Below are 23,739 nucleotides of genomic sequence, written 5' to 3' on the forward strand. Positions count from 1 at the left end.
TTGCTCTTTCACTTTGTGCTTAATGTAAGCTGTCTTTTTAAAGTGTAGAGGATGGGTTCAATTCTTTCATTTCAACGGTTTTGGTGTCCAAAAACAAATTATTTTTTTAAACATGGCATTTTCCTTTCACAAGATATGTTTGCATTGTAGGCAGTGAAAAGAGGCATTCATGTATTAAGTGGCCTTTTTACATTTTTTCATTGTCAAAACATTAAAAAAAAAAAGCTTTTATGGAGACTGAAGAAGTAATTTGGCCCAGTGATCAAAATACACATGAACAGAATCTGCATTCTTGGACTTGGTGGTATAATCTACCCTGACTTTAGAGTATTACAGCAGTAACCTCCTCCTGATTAGAGATTTAAAAATTATCTTCTTTTTTTTTTGTCTTTTAATTTAAAGCCTGCTTGGTGGCATTTTTAACTCAAACACCTTTTGTTCTCTTCTTTGGATGATGCTTCCCTTAGCTTTCCCTTTACTGCTTTGACTCTCCTTGCTAGATATACTCTGGATTATACGAGTATCTGTCTCTGTGTCTTGTATTTATTCGTGGATTCCTTTATATAAACTCTGTGTTCTGTCTCTGGGCTATTTTTGCAGCTGCGTTTCTCCACTGCTTCACTGAACAATGCCAATACTCCGCTGAGCTGTTTGTTATCTGTATATTTTATTCATAAGACAATAACAGACATTTGTACATCTCCTCCTTGGCTACACCCACGCAGCAGGGAATTCTCTCTCACTCTGTTTTGGCATCTTCTTCCTTTTCCAGCCCCGCCCTCCAACTCGCTCCCCCCACTGCACCCCCTCCTCTCAGCATCCTGGCGCATTCATCTTCCACTTAAACCATTAGCTGCCCCACCATGACTCCATGCCATCAGCTGTCCCTCCCTCAGGAGCAGGGAGGCCCCAGGCCCAAATCTTAAAACTGAGCCCTGATTTCAGGCGAATCTTTTCCCTGTCACCTCCACTCTCTGCACCCTGCTTTGAATCCCCCATTTGTCCTACTTTTCATCTCCTAAACCCGTTGTGTTTAATTTTTTTTTTTTTTTTTTTTTTTAACAAGGAACGGACCCCTTTACTCAGAAAAGGCCAGACTGAGAATCTTGTCAGCTGCCTGACCTCATAATCAGGCCGTCTGTTAACATGTGGGAGGCAGTAGATGTTAGCTTGGTTTCGCATGAGGACCCTGGGTGAGGTGGGGTGGAGTGTGGGGTAGCGCTCTCTCCTGAGATTAATCTGCCTCACAGCACCTCAAAAGCTCACTAATTAACACCTTGTCTTATTTGTTTAATCTCCACAAAGAAAGCAGTAAACCTTTTTGTGGTCATTAACTGTAGTCACATTTCTGTTTGCTGCTACTCGAAGAAGTTAACTTCCTCTATAGCAACTGATTCAGAAACCTTTTCATTTATAGAGGAAACCAGCTTCATCAGAATTTTGCTCTTGATGTACTAACCATCATTTTGATAAAAGCAGGTATTCCTAACCTCGTAGTATTTTAACATGCAGCCTTGATTTCAAATGCATATGTTACCTTGTGTGGTTTGTGATCTTCATGCACCAGCAAATACCTCTCCAGCTCTGTACTGTACTATAACAGCTCAATGGGCAAACAGAGCTGGTACTGACTGATGTTTAAAATGCTGACTAGCCTGCTCATCGTTGGAGTAAGCAGCTTCATTTTCATTTGTGCTGACTGCTCAATATCTTTCTGCTTTTGTAGTTTATTTTTTAAATGATATTTTAGTTTATTAATCCCCAAAGCAGCACTGAACACTCAGTAAAATAAAATGGATGATGACAAAATGTATAGTAGGTAAAAATTTATTCAAAGCTTGAATAAATGCAATTAAGTAAATCAGTGTTTCTTAATGAGACTGTTTTTAAAATGTTTTCTAATGCCATTTATTGAAGTTATTAACAGTAACTTTGCTTGATGTTACTGGCAAGTTGAAACTTTGTACCATAAACTACCAAGCTAATGGTACAATAACAAAAGCTGGCTATGGGCCAGTAAATGGTGGGAGGGCTTTTGGAGGTCAGACTGCACACACACATTAAGCCCTTTAGAGCTGTGTTTCCTTACCTCTCACGTCTTGATTAAATTTAATTCCATTATACCGGAGGGGAATAGAGGGGAAAAAAGGTTAAATAATTCCATCACATGTTTGGTGAGAGGCAAAAACTTCTTTGGTGGGCCTCAAAATGTTTTATATGCAGGAAGTTCTGACCGGAGGTAACTTTTCACTGTGTAGGTACTTTTATAATCCAATATCTGCAGCCGTTGTGACAGATCATAAGACCACCTCAGGAAATGTTATTGGTAGGCTCTAACCAGCCAGGAATCAGAGTTTTGACTTGGGTTGTACATTGTTAGAAACCCCCTGTACTTGTATCTTTTCATGGGATGTAAGCTGTTTTGTTTTTTTTTCTGTTTCAAATCCTGTTTGCCCTTTATTTTAAGTAACATCTCTGCATGGCAAAAATTGTAAAAAATTAAATAAATAAAAAACAAAGAAACCAAACCCATAACATGAAAATATTATGTGTTTGGGAAAAAATACATGAAAATAGGAGTTAACTGAGGGCTGTAAAACGACTAAATCTACTCAAAATTTTTAAAAGGGTTTTTACACCTGAATATGATCACGGTGGTTTAAATAAAAAAAAATAAAAAAATAAAAAACAGCACTCTGAGGAACGTCTCAGAACGTTCTCTGACACCTTTTCTGCTGTGCTCGTAAGAAATCTCTCTTAATTTGCAACTATAACACCCTTTCATGTGTGTACAGCGTGCAAATCATGCTTCTGTGTGTGCTCAGGTACACCACCAGGATGTCAGGGTAATTTAAACAACTGAAGTGTGAGCTTTCTCATTGCTTTCCTCACAAATAGCACATGGACAGAGTCTTCACATTATTAGCGGCCTTTGATATTTAAAAAAAATCTACGATATTTTCACTGAAAGAATGGAGGCTATTAATCAGTGCCAGTCTGAATCATCGGTCTTTCAGTGTAGAGTTACAGGTTAATGGATAGCTGTGCTTTAGCCTCTGCTCCTGAGTACTGTTATATGTGTGAGTGTGAAATGTGTACATCCAACAAAAGAGGGAGAGAGAACCACTGAATTCATCCAGGACAACCTCCCCCAGCCATCTGTAGCTTCCTCATGGGAAGAGGGCAAAGGAAACTACGAGGATGGGGGAGGTGATGGTAGGGGTCTCCCATCACCGTCTGCCCCAAAATTCCCCCACCCCAGGAGAGGAACCAAGAAGGGTTTATCCCTTCGTGACAAACCGTCTGTCTGCTTTAAAGCTAGAGACGTAGCAGCTTTCAGGCTAGAAAAGTAGACTTTTCTATACTGTGCTCCGTCTGCAACACTCAGACTCGGCACAGTAACGTGTTAGCTTTTTTCTGGCCAAACTGTGACCCTGATGAGCAGCTCTAAGGTGCCACAAGCTCTAAAATGCATTCAGTATGTGCTTCCTTTGACTTCTGCCATCAGTGCGTCTTATTGTTGTAACTGTAATTTCAACAACACAGAGCTACAGACGATGCAACGTTTGGGTGTGTGATGAAATGAAGTGTATCAGCGGTATACAAACTTAATGTTGACAAAGTGATTTGCTTTGTCCATCAGGTGTGGGACTATGAAACAGGAGACTTTGAACGCACACTGAAGGGCCACACAGATTCAGTGCAGGACATCTCCTTTGACCACACAGGCAAACTGCTCGCGTCCTGCTCTGCAGACATGACCATCAAGCTGTGGGACTTCCAAGGCTTTGAGTGCATCAGGACCATGCGTGGTAAGAAGATGAAGCTGTCGGTTTCTTTTCTCTAGTGGACCTTAATCACAGCTGCTGCCGTTTTATATCCCCTTTGTTATGGTTTCCGCACCGTGTGGTTCCAGTGCTCAGGTGCTACACGTGCTGCTTGTTATCACATTTGATGTGCATCAACTGGCACCAACCCAAGCCGGGAGTACAGTTAGCTCTGGATTCAGCTCTTCTTAACCTAAAAAATAATTTTAAATGTGTCCTCTGGCCCTGCTCGTTAATGGACCACCTTACCAATGCTTTTCATCTTCAAACCTTGAATCTGAAGTGGCCACTGATGGCTGTCTGTGAAGTAGACATAAAAGAATATTTATTTTTGATGGGGGTGTAAGCCCTTCCTGGTGAGCAGACTAAACCCACTCAAGCATTCTTAAATTTATGCTGGAGTTGCAAATCCTGCGTTTTTGTGCAAGTGAGCAACAGATTTCACCGGTTGCCGGTCTTCTTTTTGATGTAAATGAGAGTGAGCTGCTAGCACACATCTATAAACAGACGAGCTGGGTTCGCTGCACAGAACTCACCAACGGAAATGGCTTTATTAATCTGAGCCTGCTGTTTACTTCTGTTAGCCACCATTTTCCCCCTCCTTCTTTTTTACTACCATCTCTGTCCTCTTTTAATTCACTCAACCTTTCCTCCTTTTTAATCCACTCCTCCGATTTTAAATTTTAAATATCTTGGTGGAAACACACACGCACAAAGAGAGGGGGAGAGAGAGGCCAACTGGTGAAGTAGATTAGTGCCGATTTGGACAGCAGCTTAATTACCCTCTTCAGCGCTAGATAGCACTTTTCTGTGTAGTTGCCACCCATTATTGTAGCCTGGTGGCATGTGCAAGTACACACACACACGTACACACACACACACACACACACACAGGCCTTTTAGAGTATGCTTACTGTTGTCTTCATCTATTTAGCAGCTTAAATATGGCCCAGCCTTTAGGTAATTACGCGTCTCTTATTCTCTGTCTAACAAAAATGAGTGCCAAAGCTCCAGCATGTTGGCTTTCTTGCTTGTCAGCTTTTTTTTGGTGAATTATAACAGTGTTTGGGCTTTGTTTGGTGCTAAGCATGTGTTTTTAAATAAATAAATACATTTATGTTTCTAAATTTTCATTCTGGTGGTCAGATTGGAAGCAGAAAGACTAAAAGGATCATGTGTTGCAGTCTGAAATCATTAAATTACATTTCACAGCAGACTTAGATGTTATGTGGGCTTGTGCTGTTGGGCCTGTTTTCAGAGGTTCTGGGTCTTGCTGAATCTTTGTTGTTGTTGTGTTTGTTTTTCTGTGTTCCAGGACACGACCACAATGTTTCGTCTGTAGCCATCATGCCCAACGGAGATCACATTATTTCTGCCTCCAGGGATAAAACCATGAAAATGTGGGAGGTGGCAACTGGGTATGCAATAGACACCTTTAAGCTGTTCTTTAAACCATTGTGTGTTATTTATTTTTACTTAAGCTTGATGTTGGGTTTTAACTATTTTCAGCCACGCTGATAGCTTTCTAACTGCTCTCATGTTTTTTTTGTCCATTAGCTACTGCGTGAAGACCTTCACAGGCCACAGGGAGTGGGTCCGTATGGTACGACCCAACCAGGACGGCACGCTGATCGCCAGCTGCTCCAACGACCAGACAGTCCGCGTGTGGGTAGTGGCCTCCAAAGAATGCAAGGCTGAGCTGCGGGAGCACGAACATGTGGTGGAGTGCATCTCCTGGGCACCAGAGAGTGCCTACTCCACCATCCTCGACGCCACAGGCTCGGAGGTAAAAGATCTGCTCGGATACGTCTCATTTCTCCCAAACTCCTCGAGGTCCACACAGGTTTTGGTGTATGTGTTGGTTTGTTCTCATCAAATGTGCAGTTTCGCCTTGTATGAGTACAGTCACTGTTTGAGAACCCAGAAATCTTTCCTTCTAGCAGCCAGTGAGAGAAGTAAACATTTGTGGGAGGTGACTGGAATCAAGACACAGTGATATCTCATCATGGATTGCTTTCCTTTATTTTTTTTTGTTCATCCTATCTTTGCATAAAATGGAAGTTGACTCTAACACCTGTATCCGGCCACAAAAAGCAGCCGTAAGCTTTTCCTCCATTTCTGAGCGTTGGTCGTACCAGCAGAGTCGACAGTCGTAGTCGAGAGTCTGAAGCCCAGTGTGAATTTTTTCCTGAATTTTAAGTATTTTTAACTCTCACTAATGCAAATTTGCCTCAGTTCACCTCTTTGCATAGATACTGTGAGACAATATCACTTCTTGTTTGGTGTGAATATTACTTGAATTTGCAGTTCAATATGTTTTTCCCTCTTTTCCTGATTTTAAACCTGAGGTCAGATCTATATATTGGGATTGGGATCTATATGTATTATATTTGGAGGCATTAGTTTGGTACAACTGTATTTTTTTTTTTTTTTTAAAAAGGAAAAACTCAGTACTGCCTTACTGTTTCCATTAGAATTAATGGAGGGGTGGTGATTTGAGGTTGTTTTGCAGCTACTTGTTATATAGACGACCTCTGTATACCAAAGTATTCCAGAGTCAGATGTGAAGCAATCTGAATGACAGATAAAGGCTTGGCTAAAACCAGGTCATGCAATAGGACAAAGGGCCCAAGGTTGGATGGTTGCAAAAGAAAATAATCAAGGCGTTGCAATGATTAAAGTCCAGACCGGATTGAAGTGCTGTGCATAAACCGGTGAGCAAACCTCAATGAACTGAAGGAACATTGTAAAGAAGAGAAGACCAGAATTCCTCCATGGCAATTTGTGAGACTCATAAAGTCAAACAGAAAACGATTACTTCAAGTTATTTCTGCTCCGGGTGCATCTAAAAGCTGTTGAATCATAACGTGAACCTAATCGTTAACAGGATTGTATACAAACTGTGAGATCAGTTTATGTGTGATAAGTAACCATCACTAGTGAAAAATATTTGTAGCTTCAAACATATCAAAACCAAATAAGACTTTGACTGATGATGGCGAGGAGATTGAGCCACGAGGCGGCCATCGCTATACAGCCATGTGCTGCCAGTCACACACACAAAATCAGCCCGTCCTCCTGCCTCATGATCTTCAGTGTGTCTGATTGTAGCCTCGCAAATCTAAACACACATGCTCCCTCGCAGCAGTCGTCCCAATCTAACCTGTGTTCACAAAAGCTGACTTTTAGTACTCTTTAAATAGTTGTGGTTTTTTTGGTTTGTTTGTTTGTTTTTTTTAAACAAGCCAACGTAGTTGTTGGAATTGGGTGAATCTGCAGGCTGAGAGACAGCTGTTGTTATACAGATGTTTGCACATGTGCTCTCAGACTAGTTGCCAGCAAACGTATAACACAAACGCTCAGAGGTGTTTAATTTAGGCTGCTCTCTGTGTTCTGGTACAGTGGGTACAGTATGATACTCCGCATAAAGTACAAACAATGAACTATACACAAAGCTAATATTTCAATCCCCTACCCTTCTGCCCGACCAGTCCAAGAAGAGTGGGAAGCCCGGCCCCTTCCTGCTCTCCGGCTCCAGAGACAAAACCATCAAGATGTGGGATGTCAGCACTGGCATGTGCCTTATGACGCTGGTGAGGAGCATTTTTGAAGTTTTTGTGTGTGCCACGTCCATATTTTTGGGGGAAAATGCTTTAAGTGAAGATATATTTCTTCAGGAATCAGATGAGATGTGTGTTGCTGTATCTCATGCAGGTTGGCCATGACAACTGGGTGCGTGGGATCCTCTTCCACCCCGGAGGCAAGTTCATTGTGACCTGTGCAGATGACAAGACCTTAAGGATCTGGGACTACAAGAACAAGCGATGCATGAAAACCCTGAGTGCCCACGAACACTTTGTTACCTCTCTGGGTAAGGCCCCCCCCCAAAAAAAAGGCTTCTGCCTTGGTATTGTTTGTTGATGTTTTCTCCCGAAGTTCTCCCTCGCGGGGTGTGAATACATGCTCCAGGGTATTTGCTTTACAGTTGCGGTGAAGAAGCCGAGCTTCTTTACCAGGCTCGCTCGCAGCTGGGGTTTAAAACGTAGACAATCGCTGCAGGATTTTTTTAATTTATTTTTTATTCCCCCCTCTCTCCCCGCTCCCCAGTATCTGCAGCTTTTCAGCAGATCAAGGCTTGGTTAACTCTCCTGAGGAGCTCTTGAGCCAACTTTTCCTTGGCAAGCCGTTTGAAACCCAGTCCTCTTAAATCCTGCTTCAACCGGAGAGGATCGCTGTGAGCTATTGATGTGATGAGTTCTGGTGCAGTCTGAAAAAAGCAACAGAAGCACTTTTTGTTTGAAATCGGCAGAGAAAAAGAAACTTCATTTTCCCCCCTTTTTCTGTAGAGGTCTGTCATACAACACCACGAGCTCTTCCCCAAAGCTTTCTTATTTTAAAACCTGATATTAACTCTGCAGTCTTTTTCACTGTGTTCATGTTCCCAGATGTCTGAAGGGTGGTTTTATTTTCAGTGATGACTCACTTTCTATTCAGTGACGGGAACATTAATAAATGTTCCCAGAACAAATGAGATTTTGCGGGCTGCTAACCAGCCACGCCCCTGAAATATCGTCAGATTCATGTCAGGTCTACGTCATTTAAAAGAGGGGGGGAAGCAATGCCAAAACCAACAATAAGTGAAATGCCCCAAAGCTTTGCTTGTTCCTCAGAGCCTTACAGCTCCATTCTTGTCCACAAACATTGAAAACACATGCTTGATCCGAGCCAAGGACGTGAAATAAACACATAACAGGTGTTGGATATATACTGGCCTGCTGGCCCACAGGGGCAAAAATGTTGCCAGTGTTACTGTAGTCAATTTGATGGTAACTCTGTTTTGTGTTTTTTCTCTTTTGCTCCACAGATTTCCACAAGGCCGCTCCTTATGTGGTCACCGGGAGCGTAGATCAAACGGTAAAAGTTTGGGAGTGTCGCTGATTTGGACCTTGAGAGGATTGGACCACAACCCCTGACCACCCAGGCGCTCCTCCTGCCATCCCACTTACCCTTTCACCTCCCTCCCTCACCTTAAACCCGAACCATCTCCTCCCTCCTTCCCCTCCACCCCCGCACATCTCGGTCCCCTTCTGTCGCACTCACCGCCATGGTTATTTACCCATCGCGCTCTCTCTGGTCCAGTAATTTTTATTTTATTTTTTTTGTCCTTCTGTGTAAATTATTCCTGGATGTAGATCGAGCTATTAAATGTTACACAAAAGTATTCTTGCATGGTAATCCAAAATTGTATACTGTAAATTTACATGACGTTGTCTAGAAGTACCATAGGTTTAACAACGGGGCTCGCGGAGCCTCCACCGACCAACCGAAGGCGGATGTTTTTGACTGGGTGTGAAACGTAGGGCACTAAAAACCGATAATTTAAGAAATGACAGTGTCTTTATGTGTAAGATTTATTTTTGTCAATTTTTTTTATTTAGGATTTTTCTTTTCCCCCCCCTCTCTCTCTCTGTTATTTCTCTCCTTCACTGTCGTAGTCTGTCGGTGCCTAGCTCGGTGAAACGTTTAAGAGACGAGGCAGGAGAAACGTATATGTGGGGCTTTGTTATTGAAATAATCTGTAGCTTTATAACATCACTTCTCAAGTGTGCATACCATTTCTCTTCATGTGGATCTAGGTAATATTTTAATGGCTGTATATACGAATGTTTCAAACTGTGTCCTTGGACCTCGGGGGCTTGAAAACGGCTTTGTACTCATTGTCACGGCGGCACATGAATTGCTGCTGGGCTTTAGATAAATGATCCCATTTTTAAAATGCGTGGCTTTGCGAGTAGCTACACTAAGCTTGTTTTTTCTTCTTTTGTTTTTTTAAAACAAGAAGCCTGATGTAGCGAGCGAGTTTCGCCGTCAGTGAGCGCCCTGGTCGCTGAGCAGACTTTGGGGATTACACCCGTTTAATCTGAGTAAAGATCTCGGGCGCGCCTCCCTTTTTAGGAGACGTTTTCCCTTCACCTCCTCAGTCAGACCCGGCCGGATCTCGTAGCCACGTCTCTCGCCTCCTGACCTGGTTGGATGTGGCGGGGGGGTTTGGAGCACCAAAGGAAAGTCTGAAGATGCTCAGTTATCCCGCTTCGCCCTCTGAAGGCTTAAAAAAAATAACACAGTGAACTGGCTAATACACGACAAGGAGTCAAATTGAGCGCCCCCCAGGTTCCATATCTGGCATGTGCAAGGGTCTGTAATTTTTGAGTTATACCTTGTGCATAAAGAAATCGGTTTTGAGTACTGAAATAATACAAAGAAGCCAGTTTCTGTGAAAATAAATGTAAATTTAGCTTGTTATCAATTAAGAAGCCTGGCAATTTTTTTTTTTTTACTGTCGCCGTAAACTGATAACCCTAGCCGGGAATGAGGATTAGTGAGGAAATGCCGGATAACTGCGGAGGTCGTCTCGTCTGGACGGTTTATACTTTAGCTCTTTACCCTGGAAACGCTTTCCTGAACTGAGCAGTTTGTCATATTTCAGACCTGCTTTACAACAAAATGACTGGGTTTGTATCTGCAGCTATCCTTAGAAAAACCCTGAAACTATTCTGATTGTCAAACCACGTCTTTATTGATATATGCAGAGGTGTCAAAACTCATCTTAAAGGGTACAGAGAAAGACAACACTAACACCCGAGGGTCTCCACAGACAAATCTCTCCTGAGTGGGTTTCCTCAAAAGTTCTGATTTTTGGATTAAATGCTGAAGAGACAACCATTCCACTTCCCTCATAGGACACAAACATAATGAAAAATAAATGAAACATCTTGCGTCTAGCTGTAGCTGCCAAGGTGATTCGTTAATCTTGCACATCCCTGTTTTTTTGTTTTTTTTTCACTGAAGCTTTGTTCATTCACTGGTGATCAAAGACAACAATGATGTTGATGAAGCGTTTAAATTAAATTTAAAAACAAAACACTTATAATTTCCGATTAGCCGTGTCATTCCAGTGCATCTCTTGGCTAATAAAGAATTCCACTGCTTTAACCGATCTTCTTATCTTAGCTTCTTTGCCAAGTTTTTCCTCTCTTCCTGTGTGTAACTGGATGTGGTGATCTGCTGCTCAAGCTCTTGCTAGTGGCCACTGTGAGCCTAAATGTGACCTGGTGATGTAGCACCGCTGCATGTAAGCCTGCGCCCAGAGGCGGAGCTGTCGGAACGTGACGTTTTAAATGATTTGGTGAATGATTGACTTAAAAAAAAATTGGTGAATGAGTGCTTATTTGCCTTCTTCCTCTTCAGCGTTAATGATAATGGTGCCACGCTGTTGGAATCACAGAGAAATCGAGTAATTGTTCTTTCCCCAAACTGATCCGGGTTCGGACAGCTCTGATCTCTGGTTGTAGGACAGCTGGTTTTGTTGTGTGATGCTATTCGAGGGAGGTTTGACAGCCTCCTCCTTCTGTACATGTAATGGGATTGTGGCAGACTAGGATGTCCCAAAGGAGAAACCCTCTCTTTCAGGAAATATTACTGATGTCTCCCTTTTGGTGCAGTGCCCCTCTGCCCCCTTACTTTTTTTTTCTCCCTATAAGCTGTTTTTTCTCCGTACAGAACATTTCGTCAGAGGCTTTGGATGAAGAGAGTACATTTTTGTAGTACAGTTTGGCTAACAGAGATGCCAACGTGTTAAATGTTCTAGCTGAAGCCAAAAATGGAGACATTTGTCTGTACAATCGGGTTTATCTTGAGAAAGCAGCCTCCTTGGGGGTCCAGATGCTGCAACCAGCCTTTTTGAAAAGTCTCCTCAGGATCACTCTGACATGCCAGACCACAAAATGTAAAGAAAACTTATGCCCCTCCTTGATTTTACTTCAAGGAGGAAGGTGATGATCAGAGGTCAGGACGATGTGCGTTCTGTTTATTTTGTAATAATCGGTTGGGGGAGGGGGAAAAAGAAGGAAAAAGACTAAAAGCAAACCTACAACATGGCTGACAATGTATGCAAGTGTTGGGAAAATCCCCTTTTGACATTCGCAGGTCCAAAGCAATCCCTGTGCTGCTCTGGTCTGGTGTGTGAAGGGACCGACGGACAGCTTTTTACTGTCTGTGGGTCGTTTCCCTCGGCCCTCTGTAACCTGCCTGTGAACCACACACGAGGACTTCAGACTTCACAACAAGCTCCTACAGGAGAGCTCATGATGTTATCGCCACTATGGTCTCACTCTTCACACAGCAAACTGTTAACAATATACCTGGATGTCATTATTGTTTGCGATATAATAAAAGAAGAAAATCTACGTCTGCGTCACCTGATTATTTCTTTAGAGAAGCTAGCAAGGGGCTCTGGAGAGATGGGTATTGGTGGGGGGGGGGCAGGCAATCAGCCTTTTATTTTTTTTTTTTTTAAACAATTTGCATGCAGCATGGTTGTTGGTGCTATACAGGCTGGCCTGAGTATTTCAGAACCTGCTGATCTGCTGGGATTTACACACACACGCACACAGACACCTTTAGAGTTTACAGATGATGGTCTGAACAAGAGAAAGTATCCAGATGTGTCAGTATGTCAAAAGAGACATAGGAAGGCAACAATAACTCAAACCATCCCTTACAACCAAGGCAAGCAAAAGACCATCTGTGCTGTAGCAGAAGACCACACCTGGTGCCACTTTTGTCAGCTAAAAACAGGAAATTGAGGTTACAATTTGCAGTCTTATCAAAATTGGACAACAGAAGACTGGAAAACATTGTCTGGTCAGAAGGTGAGTTCAGACGGGAACAGGTCTGATCCTCCGTGGATTCAAATAGAGCAATCCTGCTTTGTAGTTCAGGTTGGTAGTGTTGTAACGGCGTGAGGGATGTTTTCTTGGTACACGTTGGACCTTACTACCAGGTGAGCATTGTTTAAACACGGCAGCCTGTGTGAGTATTGTTGCTGACCATGTGTACCCACAGTGTGTGCCATGTTACAAAGTTCAAATCATCCGCGACTCGTTCTCTATACTAAGGCATCTGCATGCCAATCCAACAGAGCACCTTTGGGACGTGCAACCAAGAAATCTGCAGCAAGTGTGTGATGCTGTCATATCAATATGAACCAAATGTGCACGACGGTAAGGAGCAACCGGGGAAAACGGTACACGGGAAACGTAAAACAGACCAGGGCTCAGGACTGAACATAATGAAAACGCTAAACACGATTATTTTAATTATTTTTTTATATTTGTTTTTAATCGAATTTAAATGTATCGATACAAAACTTAAGTGATTTTATAAAACTGACATAAAAAATTATTCCCTAAAAAAACCCCACAAACAGACAAAAAAAAACTTTTACCGGTAGAGGCTCGAAGCTAAACACAGTTTCGGTGACGTCAACGCGCAGCGACGTGGATATGTGACGTGGGCGTACAGGAAGTGAGCTGCAGAAAGTGGGAAAACGTTTGTGCAACGTGATCTGTGTAGTGTTTTTCTCCGCTTTAAAAAGTAAGCGAAGGTCAGGAAATATTAGCAGCTACAGGCTGAGCTCTGTGACGGTAAGCAGGGGCAGCTCCGCTAACCCCGTCTGTCTGTGCTCCTTTAAAAATGTCAGACATTTGTTTTTCTGTCTAACATCAACTTTTACTGCTGTGTGTCCGTGTCTGTGTGTGCGCTCGTGCAGCCTTAGTGTTGCTGTTTACACTGCCGATGTCAGTGATCCAAAAGTGAAAGTTCAGCACTGTTGATGTCACCTCATGTCCACCATCAGGGCTCAATAATGGCTCTGAATAAGTCCATGCATCCTCGGAACCGTTACAAGGACAAACCACCTGACTTCGCTTATCTGGCATCCAAATATCCAGACTTCCAGCAGCACGTGCACACAAGCCTCACGGGAAAACCTATGTAAGTACCTGAGACTGTCCTCCGCTCTGTGTGTGTGTGTGTGTGTGTGTGTGTGTGTGTGTGTGAGAGAGAGAGATCCGTGGCACTAATAATCTCCACTCTAGTTTCTTTCATAATTGCACACATTTACATGCAGTACTTCCAGATTGTGCACCTCACTGGAAAATGAAAACAAACAGTGTGATGCATCTTTGCATCTTGAGAGTGAGTTGTCTCCTTGCTGCCTTCCTTTCTCCTTTTCTTTCTCCTTTCCTCCCCTCCCAGCGTACCCAGACATCCTCTGGGTCTGTGGCCCGAGATTTCTCCTCTCCTTGCATTTTTCCTCCTTATTTCAGAGATTTCCTGATTTACAACAAGCCAACTGGTCCGAGTGCAGTTAACACCTTACAAAACAAGATTGTTGGCTGCTTTGTTAACAACAACAAAAAAAGATTTCATGTTGAGTAAATTAAACCCCACATAGGGCTATAAATATTTCTGGTCCTGGTGATTTTCGCTTAAGCTAGCACCGAAGATTTTTATATGGGCTGGTACTTATATACTGCCAAGTGTCATTCACCCAGTCTCACACACACATTCATGCACCAGTTTTATCTGTGCTCAGGTGCTTTATCTAATATTCACTCTGATGGATGCATCTTGCTGAACCAGAGGAGCTGGGAATCGATCCCTCTGACAGACAAACCGCTGCTGCTGTACCCGTATGCAGGAAAACCCCGAGTTTTATAACAGTGACTTCTGTATTCTACCAAATATATTATTTAATAAGAATTATATTTTTTAAAAAAACAACCTGGGAATGTCTCTTGGAGGCATTTCTAAACAACTGCGAGATCATCAGTTCGAACAGGAACAACCCAGGAACCATTAAGGCTCAAACTGCAATAAACTGGAAAATGCAGGAACATCAGCATCGCTGTCCACAGTCAGAGGGTGCTGACCAAGAAAGAAGTCTCTGCTCGAAATTGACATCTTCAAGCTTGAATGAAATTTACAGCCTTGCACACGGACAAGCCAAAAGTTTTATGGTCTTTAAACGAGACAAAGATTGAGCTGTTTGCAACATGTTTGCTGTTTGTCTTTCCCCTCTCTGTTTCCTGTCCCTCTTCACTGCTCCACTAGCCAATTAAAAAAGTGAAAAAATGTGAATAAATAAACAAAAAAAGAAGTAAATCAGAGAACCCTGTACGCACTGTGAAGCACGGTGATGGTAGCATCATGCTCCCGGGCTGATTTGCTGGTGGTGGTGCTGATATAGTAAACAAAGTGGAATAATGAAGGAGGAGGAAAACCTCAAGTCTCCTTAACTTGGACACAGCTCAGTGATCCAACAGGACAATGATCCCAAACTGATTTTGGGATGGATAAAGCAGGCTAACATTAAGCTTCTTTAATGGCCTTCCCAACGTCCCGACATCAACCCTTTTGAACATTTGTGGATTACTCTTAAAAATCGGGAAACCAGCATATTTTAAATGAACTTCTTTTACCAAGAAGCGTGGTCAAATATCCAGCCAGAATTACACCAACAGCTTGTTGATGGCTACCAAAAGGGTCTGGCTAAGGTGCAACTTGGTCAGGGACATTAAACTAAATATTAACAGGAATGTATGAATATATTTGAGCCTGTATGAATCCTTTCAACCCTGCATGGATTAGACAAAATCAAATAAATCCAAACTTGTACACCAAACTCTTGTTTTGTAAAATCTTTAAAGACACGTGCTTCAATTCAAAGAAATCATTGAAACCCCCAAGTTACCACGGCATTCAAGCTGATGAGTGAATGTGAACCTCTGACCACAGCTGTACGGTACCTACCTAGTTTGCACTAATTGAAGCCCTGAGGAACACATTCAGCTCCTCTCATGACCCAGCTGACTCGCTCTGCTGGTTAACGCTCTTTCAGCTTCTGGCAGCAGCAGGAGGAAACCTGGACGAATTAATGGGCCCAACGTCAAAAATTTTCTTCCTCTTCACTCTGTCCTCTGTGCATGTACGAGTGGTTTCAACCAGACCCACAATTTAACTCGAAATAGGTTAGTGTGCCAATCAAAGAAGGCCGGCAAGCTTCCTGTGTTTTCCTCCAACTGGGCACAGATTTTGTGTGTGTGTGTGTGTCTGTGTGTTGCTCAGTGAGATCGAGCTGCTGAGAAATTTAGAAAAAGTGCAGGCTGGAGAACAAAGGAAGGGTACGTCTGGTGGGATTGGTGGTGTTGACGTCAAACAGTATGAGCTCATGATTGCAGCTCTCCATCTCTGATTTTCCTGTCTCGTTTCTGCTGTGCGCGCGCTTCGTTCTGTGGTTTCCATCCAGCGTTTGCCCTTCAGTGCTCGCTGTGATGCACTCAATTCCAGCGAATTGCTACCTTTGATATTTAATAAATATGAATGCAAAACAGATCAAGGTAAATGTCTGGGCTTCTGCTTTTATTTTTAATTATGAGAGCACGTGTGGAGTGAAAATGTAGACTTGTGGGAAATGTTATTAGATTTTTGGGTTGATAAGTTGGAGGGGATTTTATTTGTGTGCCACCGTTTTAACACCAACTGTCACATTGTTTCACTACAACGAGCACGGCTGTTAACTAAAACTGATAACTCTTGCACATTATCAATCTTCTGAATGCAGCGATATAGGATTTTCACATTGAAACCATAGGTGTGTCTGCTTGACAGGATTTTTACAAAGCCTTGCGGCCTGTTTCTCCACTAATTGGAAGAATTTCATTTTGAGAAGAGTGAATTTACTCCCCCTTTTAAGAGGCTGATTACTAAACTTTAGAGCAGATAATTATGTTACCATAGGTTTTGTTTTTTTAGTTGAGATATCAAATAAAACACGACTAACGTTTGAGTGACGGCGAGTGTAAGAGCTGCCAGTCATTGTTGGACTTCTCCTTTGTTTACATTAAACAGGTAGCACAGATGAATGCGGACGCAGTGTCACTGCAGTGAGTCCGAACATCTGTCTGTGGCTGCGAACATGTTGGCGTGGGCCGTCTGTAGCGGACCGAGTGTGCGTGGGCACACTGTAAAACCCGACTCGATGTCCGCGTGTGACAGGTGTTAATTATCAGTCTGCGGTTCCCTGACAGACGGACAGATGACAAACAATGAGGCGGCGGTGTTCGAGCTTGACGCTCGGCATGAAAATCATATCTGGACAATCAGGGGATGCGACAGCTTCTCCTGCTTACGTGTGAGATTTTTGTGACAAGACCCGATGTGAGCGGACACACACACACACGAAGAACTGGTCGCTTGAATTTAAAAAACAGGCGGCCCTCCGCTCGCCTTTGAAAAAGAGGGCTCATCTCAAGCACCACCATCCTGAGATAATATGAGGAGAGAAAACTTGCATTAAATCGTCTCAACTGACACTAAACACACTTGGCTTGATAAAATAAGATGCCACTTAATCACCGCAAACTAGTGGCTTAATCATACAAGTCGGTCTATAAAAAAAATCAGTGGCTACTTGGTGATTGTGTTTAGTGTCGTAATATTCTTGAATCAACGGATCCTACCTCAGTTTTCTTCTCCAGTCAACATCAATATGCTTGGATACGTCACTCATTGAACAGCCAGCCTTCTCAGTGATGACCTGCTGTGGTTCACCCGTCTCGTGGAGGGTGTCGATAATCGTCAAGTCAGCAGTCTTACTCGTGATTGCAGTTGTGCGCACAGAGCTAGAAGATCTGTTTAAACTGTGTTATATAATAATTTTTTTTATCAAAGTCTAAATTAATGATCTAATTGTTTGCAGTGCTGGATTTCTGATTTTTATGAGCTGTAAGCAGTAACCATCTTGATGAAAACAAGGAAAGGCTTGAAGTTTTTCACTTCAGGTGTCATGAATATCAGATATTAATATAGAATATGTGAAAGTCACACTGTTTAACTGATTAAGAACAGTTGCCTCAAGGTGCTTTGTGTTATAGGGTAAAGATTAGCACGAAAACCCTCCAATAGTTCATGAACGGACGAGTGAGCTGTTGGTGACAGTGGCACAGAAAAAACTCCCTTTTAACAGGAAGAAACCTCCAACAGAACCTTAATCAGGGATGGGCTGGAAGGAGAGAGCCATCTAATTATTCATAATTAGATACAGTAGTTGGGTATAAACACAAGCAGACTGAAAGGAAGGTCTAAATTTGACGAGATGTGCTATTAAACAGCGAATGGAGTGTGTCGAAATGATGCGTCGTGTGGACACGCATCATTAGATTAGCATGTTGGCGTGTGCCATTGGTTAATTTGGACTGAAGAGAGTATTTGGTCATGAAACTGACGAGCTGCAATGAGGGGGCGTCTGTGGCACACTGATGTTCATGAGGCATTGCAGTTAATGGGATATAAGCAGAAGAATTATGGAGTTATAACTAGGCCTGCAGGATTATGGCTAAAATAATATTTTCCACAAGTTTCATACAGAAGTAAATGTTTAACTTCAAGGGCGTTTGCACTGCTGGCTGGACAGAGCCCGTTGGAGGTGAACCGAGCCTTTGGTTAAAGCCGAGCAGATGCGTGAGACCTTGGTGGTTTCACGTGCCCCACTGTCGGGTGAGTCCTTGCAGTGGATGGGAGACGGCTGAAGATGGGGTTTCTTTGTGAACAGATGCGCGTGAACAGTGTCTTAGTCATTTAGGCTTACCTCATGGCCATGTTGTTGAGGCTTAAGGATGTCCTGTGATGTATTTATTTATTTATTTATTTTTAATGAAATAAAAATCTGATATTTTGTTTCTTTTCTGCCCGACACCTAAAATTTCTGTAGGAGTCACTGACAAGTTTTTAAGGCAGCTTGAAACATGTGACGACTGGAGAGATTCTGGATTTCTGGTTAGCCGTCTGCAGGAATTTGGTTCTTCCTCCCCGTCAGCCTGTCGCTCCATCAGCGGAGGGATTAGTGCGGTTTTGTACTTTTCAATGAATTCATCTTCTGGGTTTTTAAGTATTTAAGCACCGAGTTGGGGGATGAGAGTAATCTTGGGGAGACACTCACTCAATCCTCCGGGGAGATATGCCTCCCCTCATTAAGGGATCGTCAGTGGAGCGGACTGATAGCAGCGGGCAGAGAAGAGAGCTCAGACCAGAGGCAGCACGAATTTGGTGGAATTGACTGGAAGTGAAGCGAGGAGAAGATAAACCCCAAAATATTTTAAATGTTTCGGGCCTTTTTCCAGATTTTGATAGGAGAAGGGGGGGCTCTGATCAGGCAGATAGAAGGGTGGGATTAGGAGGCATGAATGGTTATTAAAAATTCAGCAGCTCGGGTGAGATTTAATTTAAAAAATGTTCAATTTTCACACCAGTTTTGTTCAAAGATGTATTATTTAACAGATTCCTGAAATGGGGGTTGGAAATGAACCAATAATTAACAGCTCTGATCACTGCAAATTGATAAATGTAACCTTACATGGATCTTGCACCTGTACCGCTCATTTTAGTGTCTGGTCAGGGAAACCAACCACTTTTCGGTAAGAAATGATTGATTTATTAGGGAGCACATCAACATTTCATCCTCAAAGAGGATGTTAGAAGTAGGAAAAATGGACAAGCGTAAAGATTTGAGCATGTTTGACAAGAGCCAAATTGTGGCTTGGGGACATGTCAGAGCCCAAGCTGCAGCTGTTGTCGAGTATTCCCGGTCTGCAGTACCTACAGCGGGGAAAATAAGTATTTGACACATCAGCATTTTTATCAGTAAGGGGATTTCCAAGTGGACCATTGACACAACATTTCCACCAGATGTTGCCATCAAGCCAAATATTGACGTCATACAAACAAATCAGAACATATAAGTATACAAGTTAAACCACAATAAATAAAGTGAAATGACACAGGGAATAAGTATTGAATACATGGAGATAACAAGGGGCAAAATGACATAGAAAGCCAGGAGATCACCTGAAATCTGTCAGTATTGATAGAGAAATCCTGTCCCCTATCAGTACTAATTGATATCAGCTGCTTTAGTCCTAATTGATGGCCTATAAAGGCTCCTCATTACCCAGAAGGCACACAGGAAAGACTTCATGATGGGTAAAAGCAAAGAACTCTCTCAAGATCTTCGTAATCTTATCGTTGAAAAGCATTTTGATGGGAATGGTTATAGGTGCATTTCCAGAATGCTGAATGTTCCTGTGAGCACTGTGGGGGCCATTATCCGGAAATGGAAAGTGCATCAGTTCACCATAAACCTGCCACGATCAGGTGCTCCACGCAAGATCCCTGTCCGAGGAGTCCAAAGAATAATCAGGAGGGTTCTCCAAGAGCCAAGAACCACTCGGACAGAACTTCAGGAAGACCTTGCATCAGCAGGTACTGTTGTTTCAAAGAAAACTATAAGCAATGCACTGAACCGCCATGGCATCCATGCACGCTCACCACGCAAGACTCCATTGCTGAACAAAAAGCATGTCAAGGCTCGGTTAAAATTTGCGCAACAGCATTTGGAGAAGCCTGTGGATTATTGGACGACTATAGTATGGTCAGATGAAAGCAAAATTGAACTTTTTGGCAGTCATTCTACACACCATGTTTGGAGAAGAAATGGCACTGCTCACCACCCCAAGAACACCATACCAACAGTCAAGTTTGGGGGTGGAAGCATCATGGTTTGGGGCTGCTTTTCAGCAAGGGGTACTGGCAGACTTCATATTATTGAAGGCAGGATGAATGGAGAGATGTACCGGGACATTCTGGATAAAAATCTGCTGCCATCTACCAGGAAGCTAAAAATGAAAAGAGGGTGGACATTTCAGCAAGACAATGATCCCAAACACAAGGCCAAGGAAACAATGAAGTGGTTTCAAAGAAAGAAAATCAAGTTGCTTGAATGGCCCAGTCAATCACCTGACCTAAATCCCATAGAAAATCTATGGAGAGAACTGAAGATTAAAGTTCATAAAAGAGGCCCAAGGAACCTTCAAGATTTAAAGACCGTTTGTGTGGAAGAATGGGCCAGAATCACTCCTGAGCAATGCAGACGACTGGTCTATCCATACAAGAGGCGTCTAGAAGCTGTAATCACCAACAAAGGCTTTTCTACAAAGTATTGAATAAAGTGTGTTCAATACTTATTCCCTGTGTCATTTCACTTTATTTATTATGGTTTAACTTGTATACTTATATGTTCTGATTTGATTGTATGACTTCAATATTTGGCTTGATGGCAACATCTGGTGGAAATGTTGTGTCAATAGTCCACTTGGAAATCCCCTTACTGATAAAAATGCTGATGTGTCAAATACTTATTTTCCCCGCTGTATTTAAAAAGTGGCTCAAGGAAGGAACAATGGTGAACCAGTGATAGTGCCATGAGTGGCCAAGGCTCAGCGATGCAAATGGGGAGCAAAGTCCGATCCAACAGACGAGCTGCTGTAGCTCAAATTGCCAAAAAAGTTGATGCTTGTCCTGATAGAAAGGTGTCAGAACACAGAGACTCACAGTTCGTTGCATATGGGGCTGCATGGCTGCAGAGAACACCTAGTATCAGGATGCACTATGGAAAGCAGGCGAGCCGGCAGAGGCAGGGTGATCATTTGGGCAATGCTCTGCTGGGAAACATTTGGTCCTGCCATCCATGTGGATGTTATGTTGACATGCACCACCTATCTAAGCATTATTGCAGACCATGTACACCTTTTCATGGAAACGGTACTCTCTGATAGCTGTGGCCTCTTTCAACAGGCTAATGCATTCTGCCACTAAAACAAAAAGGGGAGGTGTTTACTTGGCCTCCAAATTCCAGATCCAGTTAAGCATCTGTAGGATGCGCTGGACTAGCAAATATGATCCATGGAAGCCCCACCGTGGAACTTAGAGAACTTAAAGGATCTGTTGCTGACATCTTGGTGCTGGATACCACAGCACATCTTCAGGGGTCAGGTTATAACGACACCAAAGCACAGTACGGCGTCTTTTTTTTTTTCCGTTAGGAAACGGCGAGCATGATGGCCATGTTAGCGCTTCACTCTGTCGTCCAAATGTGGTCACTTCATGCTCCAGCCTAAGTGCTGAACTTGAGTCCTCAAACCAGTGGTTGGGGGCTTATGGAGTACATCCATCTTTCATATACAGTCTCTACAGAACTGTATATAACTCTAACAATGGCGTGTTAGGCTTCCTTCCCTCCTTCCTTCCACTCACCTTTCCCTAGATGTTCTCTGCTAAACATAAGTGTTACATGCATTGTTTCATATCAGACTATCTGCAGAATTGCAAAATGAAACAAAACGCGCTCAGAGAAATTCATAAGCAGGTTATCTTTAAATTCACGGTGAGCTTCTTGTGACTCTTTTATTGCTGCTCTTGTGAGGACTCAAAAAAAAACCCCCTAAAACTCATGACGTGAGAGAAGTTGCTGCAATTCAGCACAAAATATGTCCCAGTGCACTCAGATTGAAGCACCGTGAAGGTCGTGTGTGTGTCTGTGTGTGTGTTTGTGTGTGTGTGTGCTTTATTGCTGATCATGGAGCTTGCTGTCTGTCTCAGCACTAAACGCCTTCTCACCTCCACATTTTGACCTGAGCCAAGAACTTTACTGCCCTTCAGCACTTAAATTGTCTTTCTTTCTCCACCTCCTCTCCGCCTCGGTTAAGTCAAATGCAACCAAAACACGACTAGACTCCTCATCGGTCCTCCCGGTGCTGTTTTTATATGTCGTCTACTCTTCTCGTCACAACTTCTAAGCTCAGATTTGTCCCACGTCGCATCCCGTCGACCACGTTAACGGCGTAGGCACGCAACGGTGAACCTGTAAATCGCGGGCACGCTCACGCTGCTTCTGGCATCAGCCATTGCTCCAGCGTGGCCGGATTTGCGTGCTCTCCTCATCTGTTCAGTAGGTGGGGTTGCCATGGAGATGTGGCATTTGCAGTGCTGCTGATGGGAGTGATCGGTCTGCATTGCACACACACATATAAAGAGCTAAAAATAGAGGGCTGGCTCCCTCTCTGAATATTGATCCTTATCTAATGATGCCTCAGAGGAGAAATGAACAGGGGGCAGAATCTCTGTGCGCTGGACAGATGAGAGAAGCCGGCTTTCATTTTGGGAACGTGCGAGCGTTATGCTGATTTATCACTTCACCCTCATTAGCCGGGGCTGTTTTTAAAGTGCAGAGTTCTTCACTGGTTGGTCATCTGCAGTTGTGTTGCAGCTCAGAAGAAGCAGGTGTTGGCTTTCTGTGAGAGGTCAACAGCTGTTCACAACTGGACCATTAACCTTGTGTGTTCATTAGGTGTAGAGACACTGACTAAGATTGATGTGGGGCCGTGTGGGTGCGTTGCGCCTCATCAGGGGTCTTTTGTCTTTGCTGCCACCTGAATGAAGATGCAGAGTTCTGTGAGAAGTGAAATAAGATGCATTTAGAAATATTTTAGTGGCATTTTCTGTTTTTATTAGACCCCTGACAGCAAAGAAACGACAGGAAACGAGGAGGAAAAGAAGCACCTAAAGGAAGCTGATTTTAGTAGAGCAGTGTGATGTTCATAGTTCAGCTGTGGGTTAACAAGTTGTTAGTGAAAATTAAAAACCATGAAATGATAAATGCATCTTCACCTCTTTGATAGTTTTGTGTGTTCTCTGCTAATGGAGGTAATAAAGGATGAACTGAAGGACTTTTCCTTAGTGTTTAGCCCCCGTGAAGAGCTTTTTATTAAGGCTCTTATAGTTCGGTCACTTCCCTCAGTTAGGAGCCTTCCTGAGTAAAATTAACCTATTTGACCGCACTCCTGGAGAACTGCACATCGAATAAAGGCCTGTCCAAGGTTCGCTCTTTTTTTTGACTTGTCACGTTCCTATTTTGCCACATTTGATGGTGTCGAGTCAAAGGTTCTATAAATGACCACAGTTGACCAAAGTGCTGTACAAGTTGTACAATAATATACACTGTGTATAACAGTCACTAAACCAGCAGTAAATATACGATAAAGTTCAAAAGTTGGGACTCTTGCCTCATTGGCTCTTGCTCTCCTGTTGCTTCTTTTCCACTGGTACCCACACCACTCAGCTTGATTCTGTCTTTGAAGTTGAGCCGAGATGGTAGTAGTGGAAAAGAGGCATAAGT

At 42.9% G+C, this 23,739-nt stretch overlaps 2 protein-coding genes across 8 annotated transcripts in view; both read left to right on the plus strand.

Annotated features, from left to right (window-relative positions):
• Nucleotides 1-12,073, plus strand: part of LOC101475205 (lissencephaly-1 homolog) — a 38,421-nt gene extending 26,348 nt beyond the window's left edge. For all 4 annotated transcript variants that reach the window (XM_004543786.5, XM_004543789.6, XM_004543787.6 and 1 more), the window contains exons 6-11: nucleotides 3,644-3,812; nucleotides 5,143-5,245; nucleotides 5,385-5,613; nucleotides 7,319-7,420; nucleotides 7,542-7,698; nucleotides 8,692-12,073. In XM_004543786.5, coding sequence (XP_004543843.1) covers nucleotides 3,644-3,812; nucleotides 5,143-5,245; nucleotides 5,385-5,613; nucleotides 7,319-7,420; nucleotides 7,542-7,698; nucleotides 8,692-8,765 — 834 coding nt within the window. In that variant the 3' untranslated portion in view covers nucleotides 8,766-12,073. The remainder of the gene's footprint in view (nucleotides 1-3,643; nucleotides 3,813-5,142; nucleotides 5,246-5,384; nucleotides 5,614-7,318; nucleotides 7,421-7,541; nucleotides 7,699-8,691) is intronic.
• Nucleotides 12,074-12,495: 422 nt separating this feature from the next.
• Nucleotides 12,496-23,739, plus strand: part of mettl16 (methyltransferase 16, N6-methyladenosine) — a 35,206-nt gene continuing 23,962 nt past the window's right edge. Inside the window, exons 1-2 of one of the 4 annotated variants that reach the window (XM_024805029.2) lie at nucleotides 12,496-12,538; nucleotides 13,525-13,661. In XM_024805029.2, the coding sequence (XP_024660797.2) occupies nucleotides 13,534-13,661 (128 nt within the window). In that variant the 5' untranslated portion in view covers nucleotides 12,496-12,538; nucleotides 13,525-13,533. The other 3 variants (XM_076873180.1, XM_024805028.2, XM_076873181.1) reach the window with 3 other exon arrangements.

The sequence above is a fragment of the Maylandia zebra genome, linkage group LG14 (genome assembly GCF_041146795.1).
Source record: "Maylandia zebra isolate NMK-2024a linkage group LG14, Mzebra_GT3a, whole genome shotgun sequence".
NCBI lineage: Eukaryota > Metazoa > Chordata > Actinopteri > Cichliformes > Cichlidae > Maylandia > Maylandia zebra.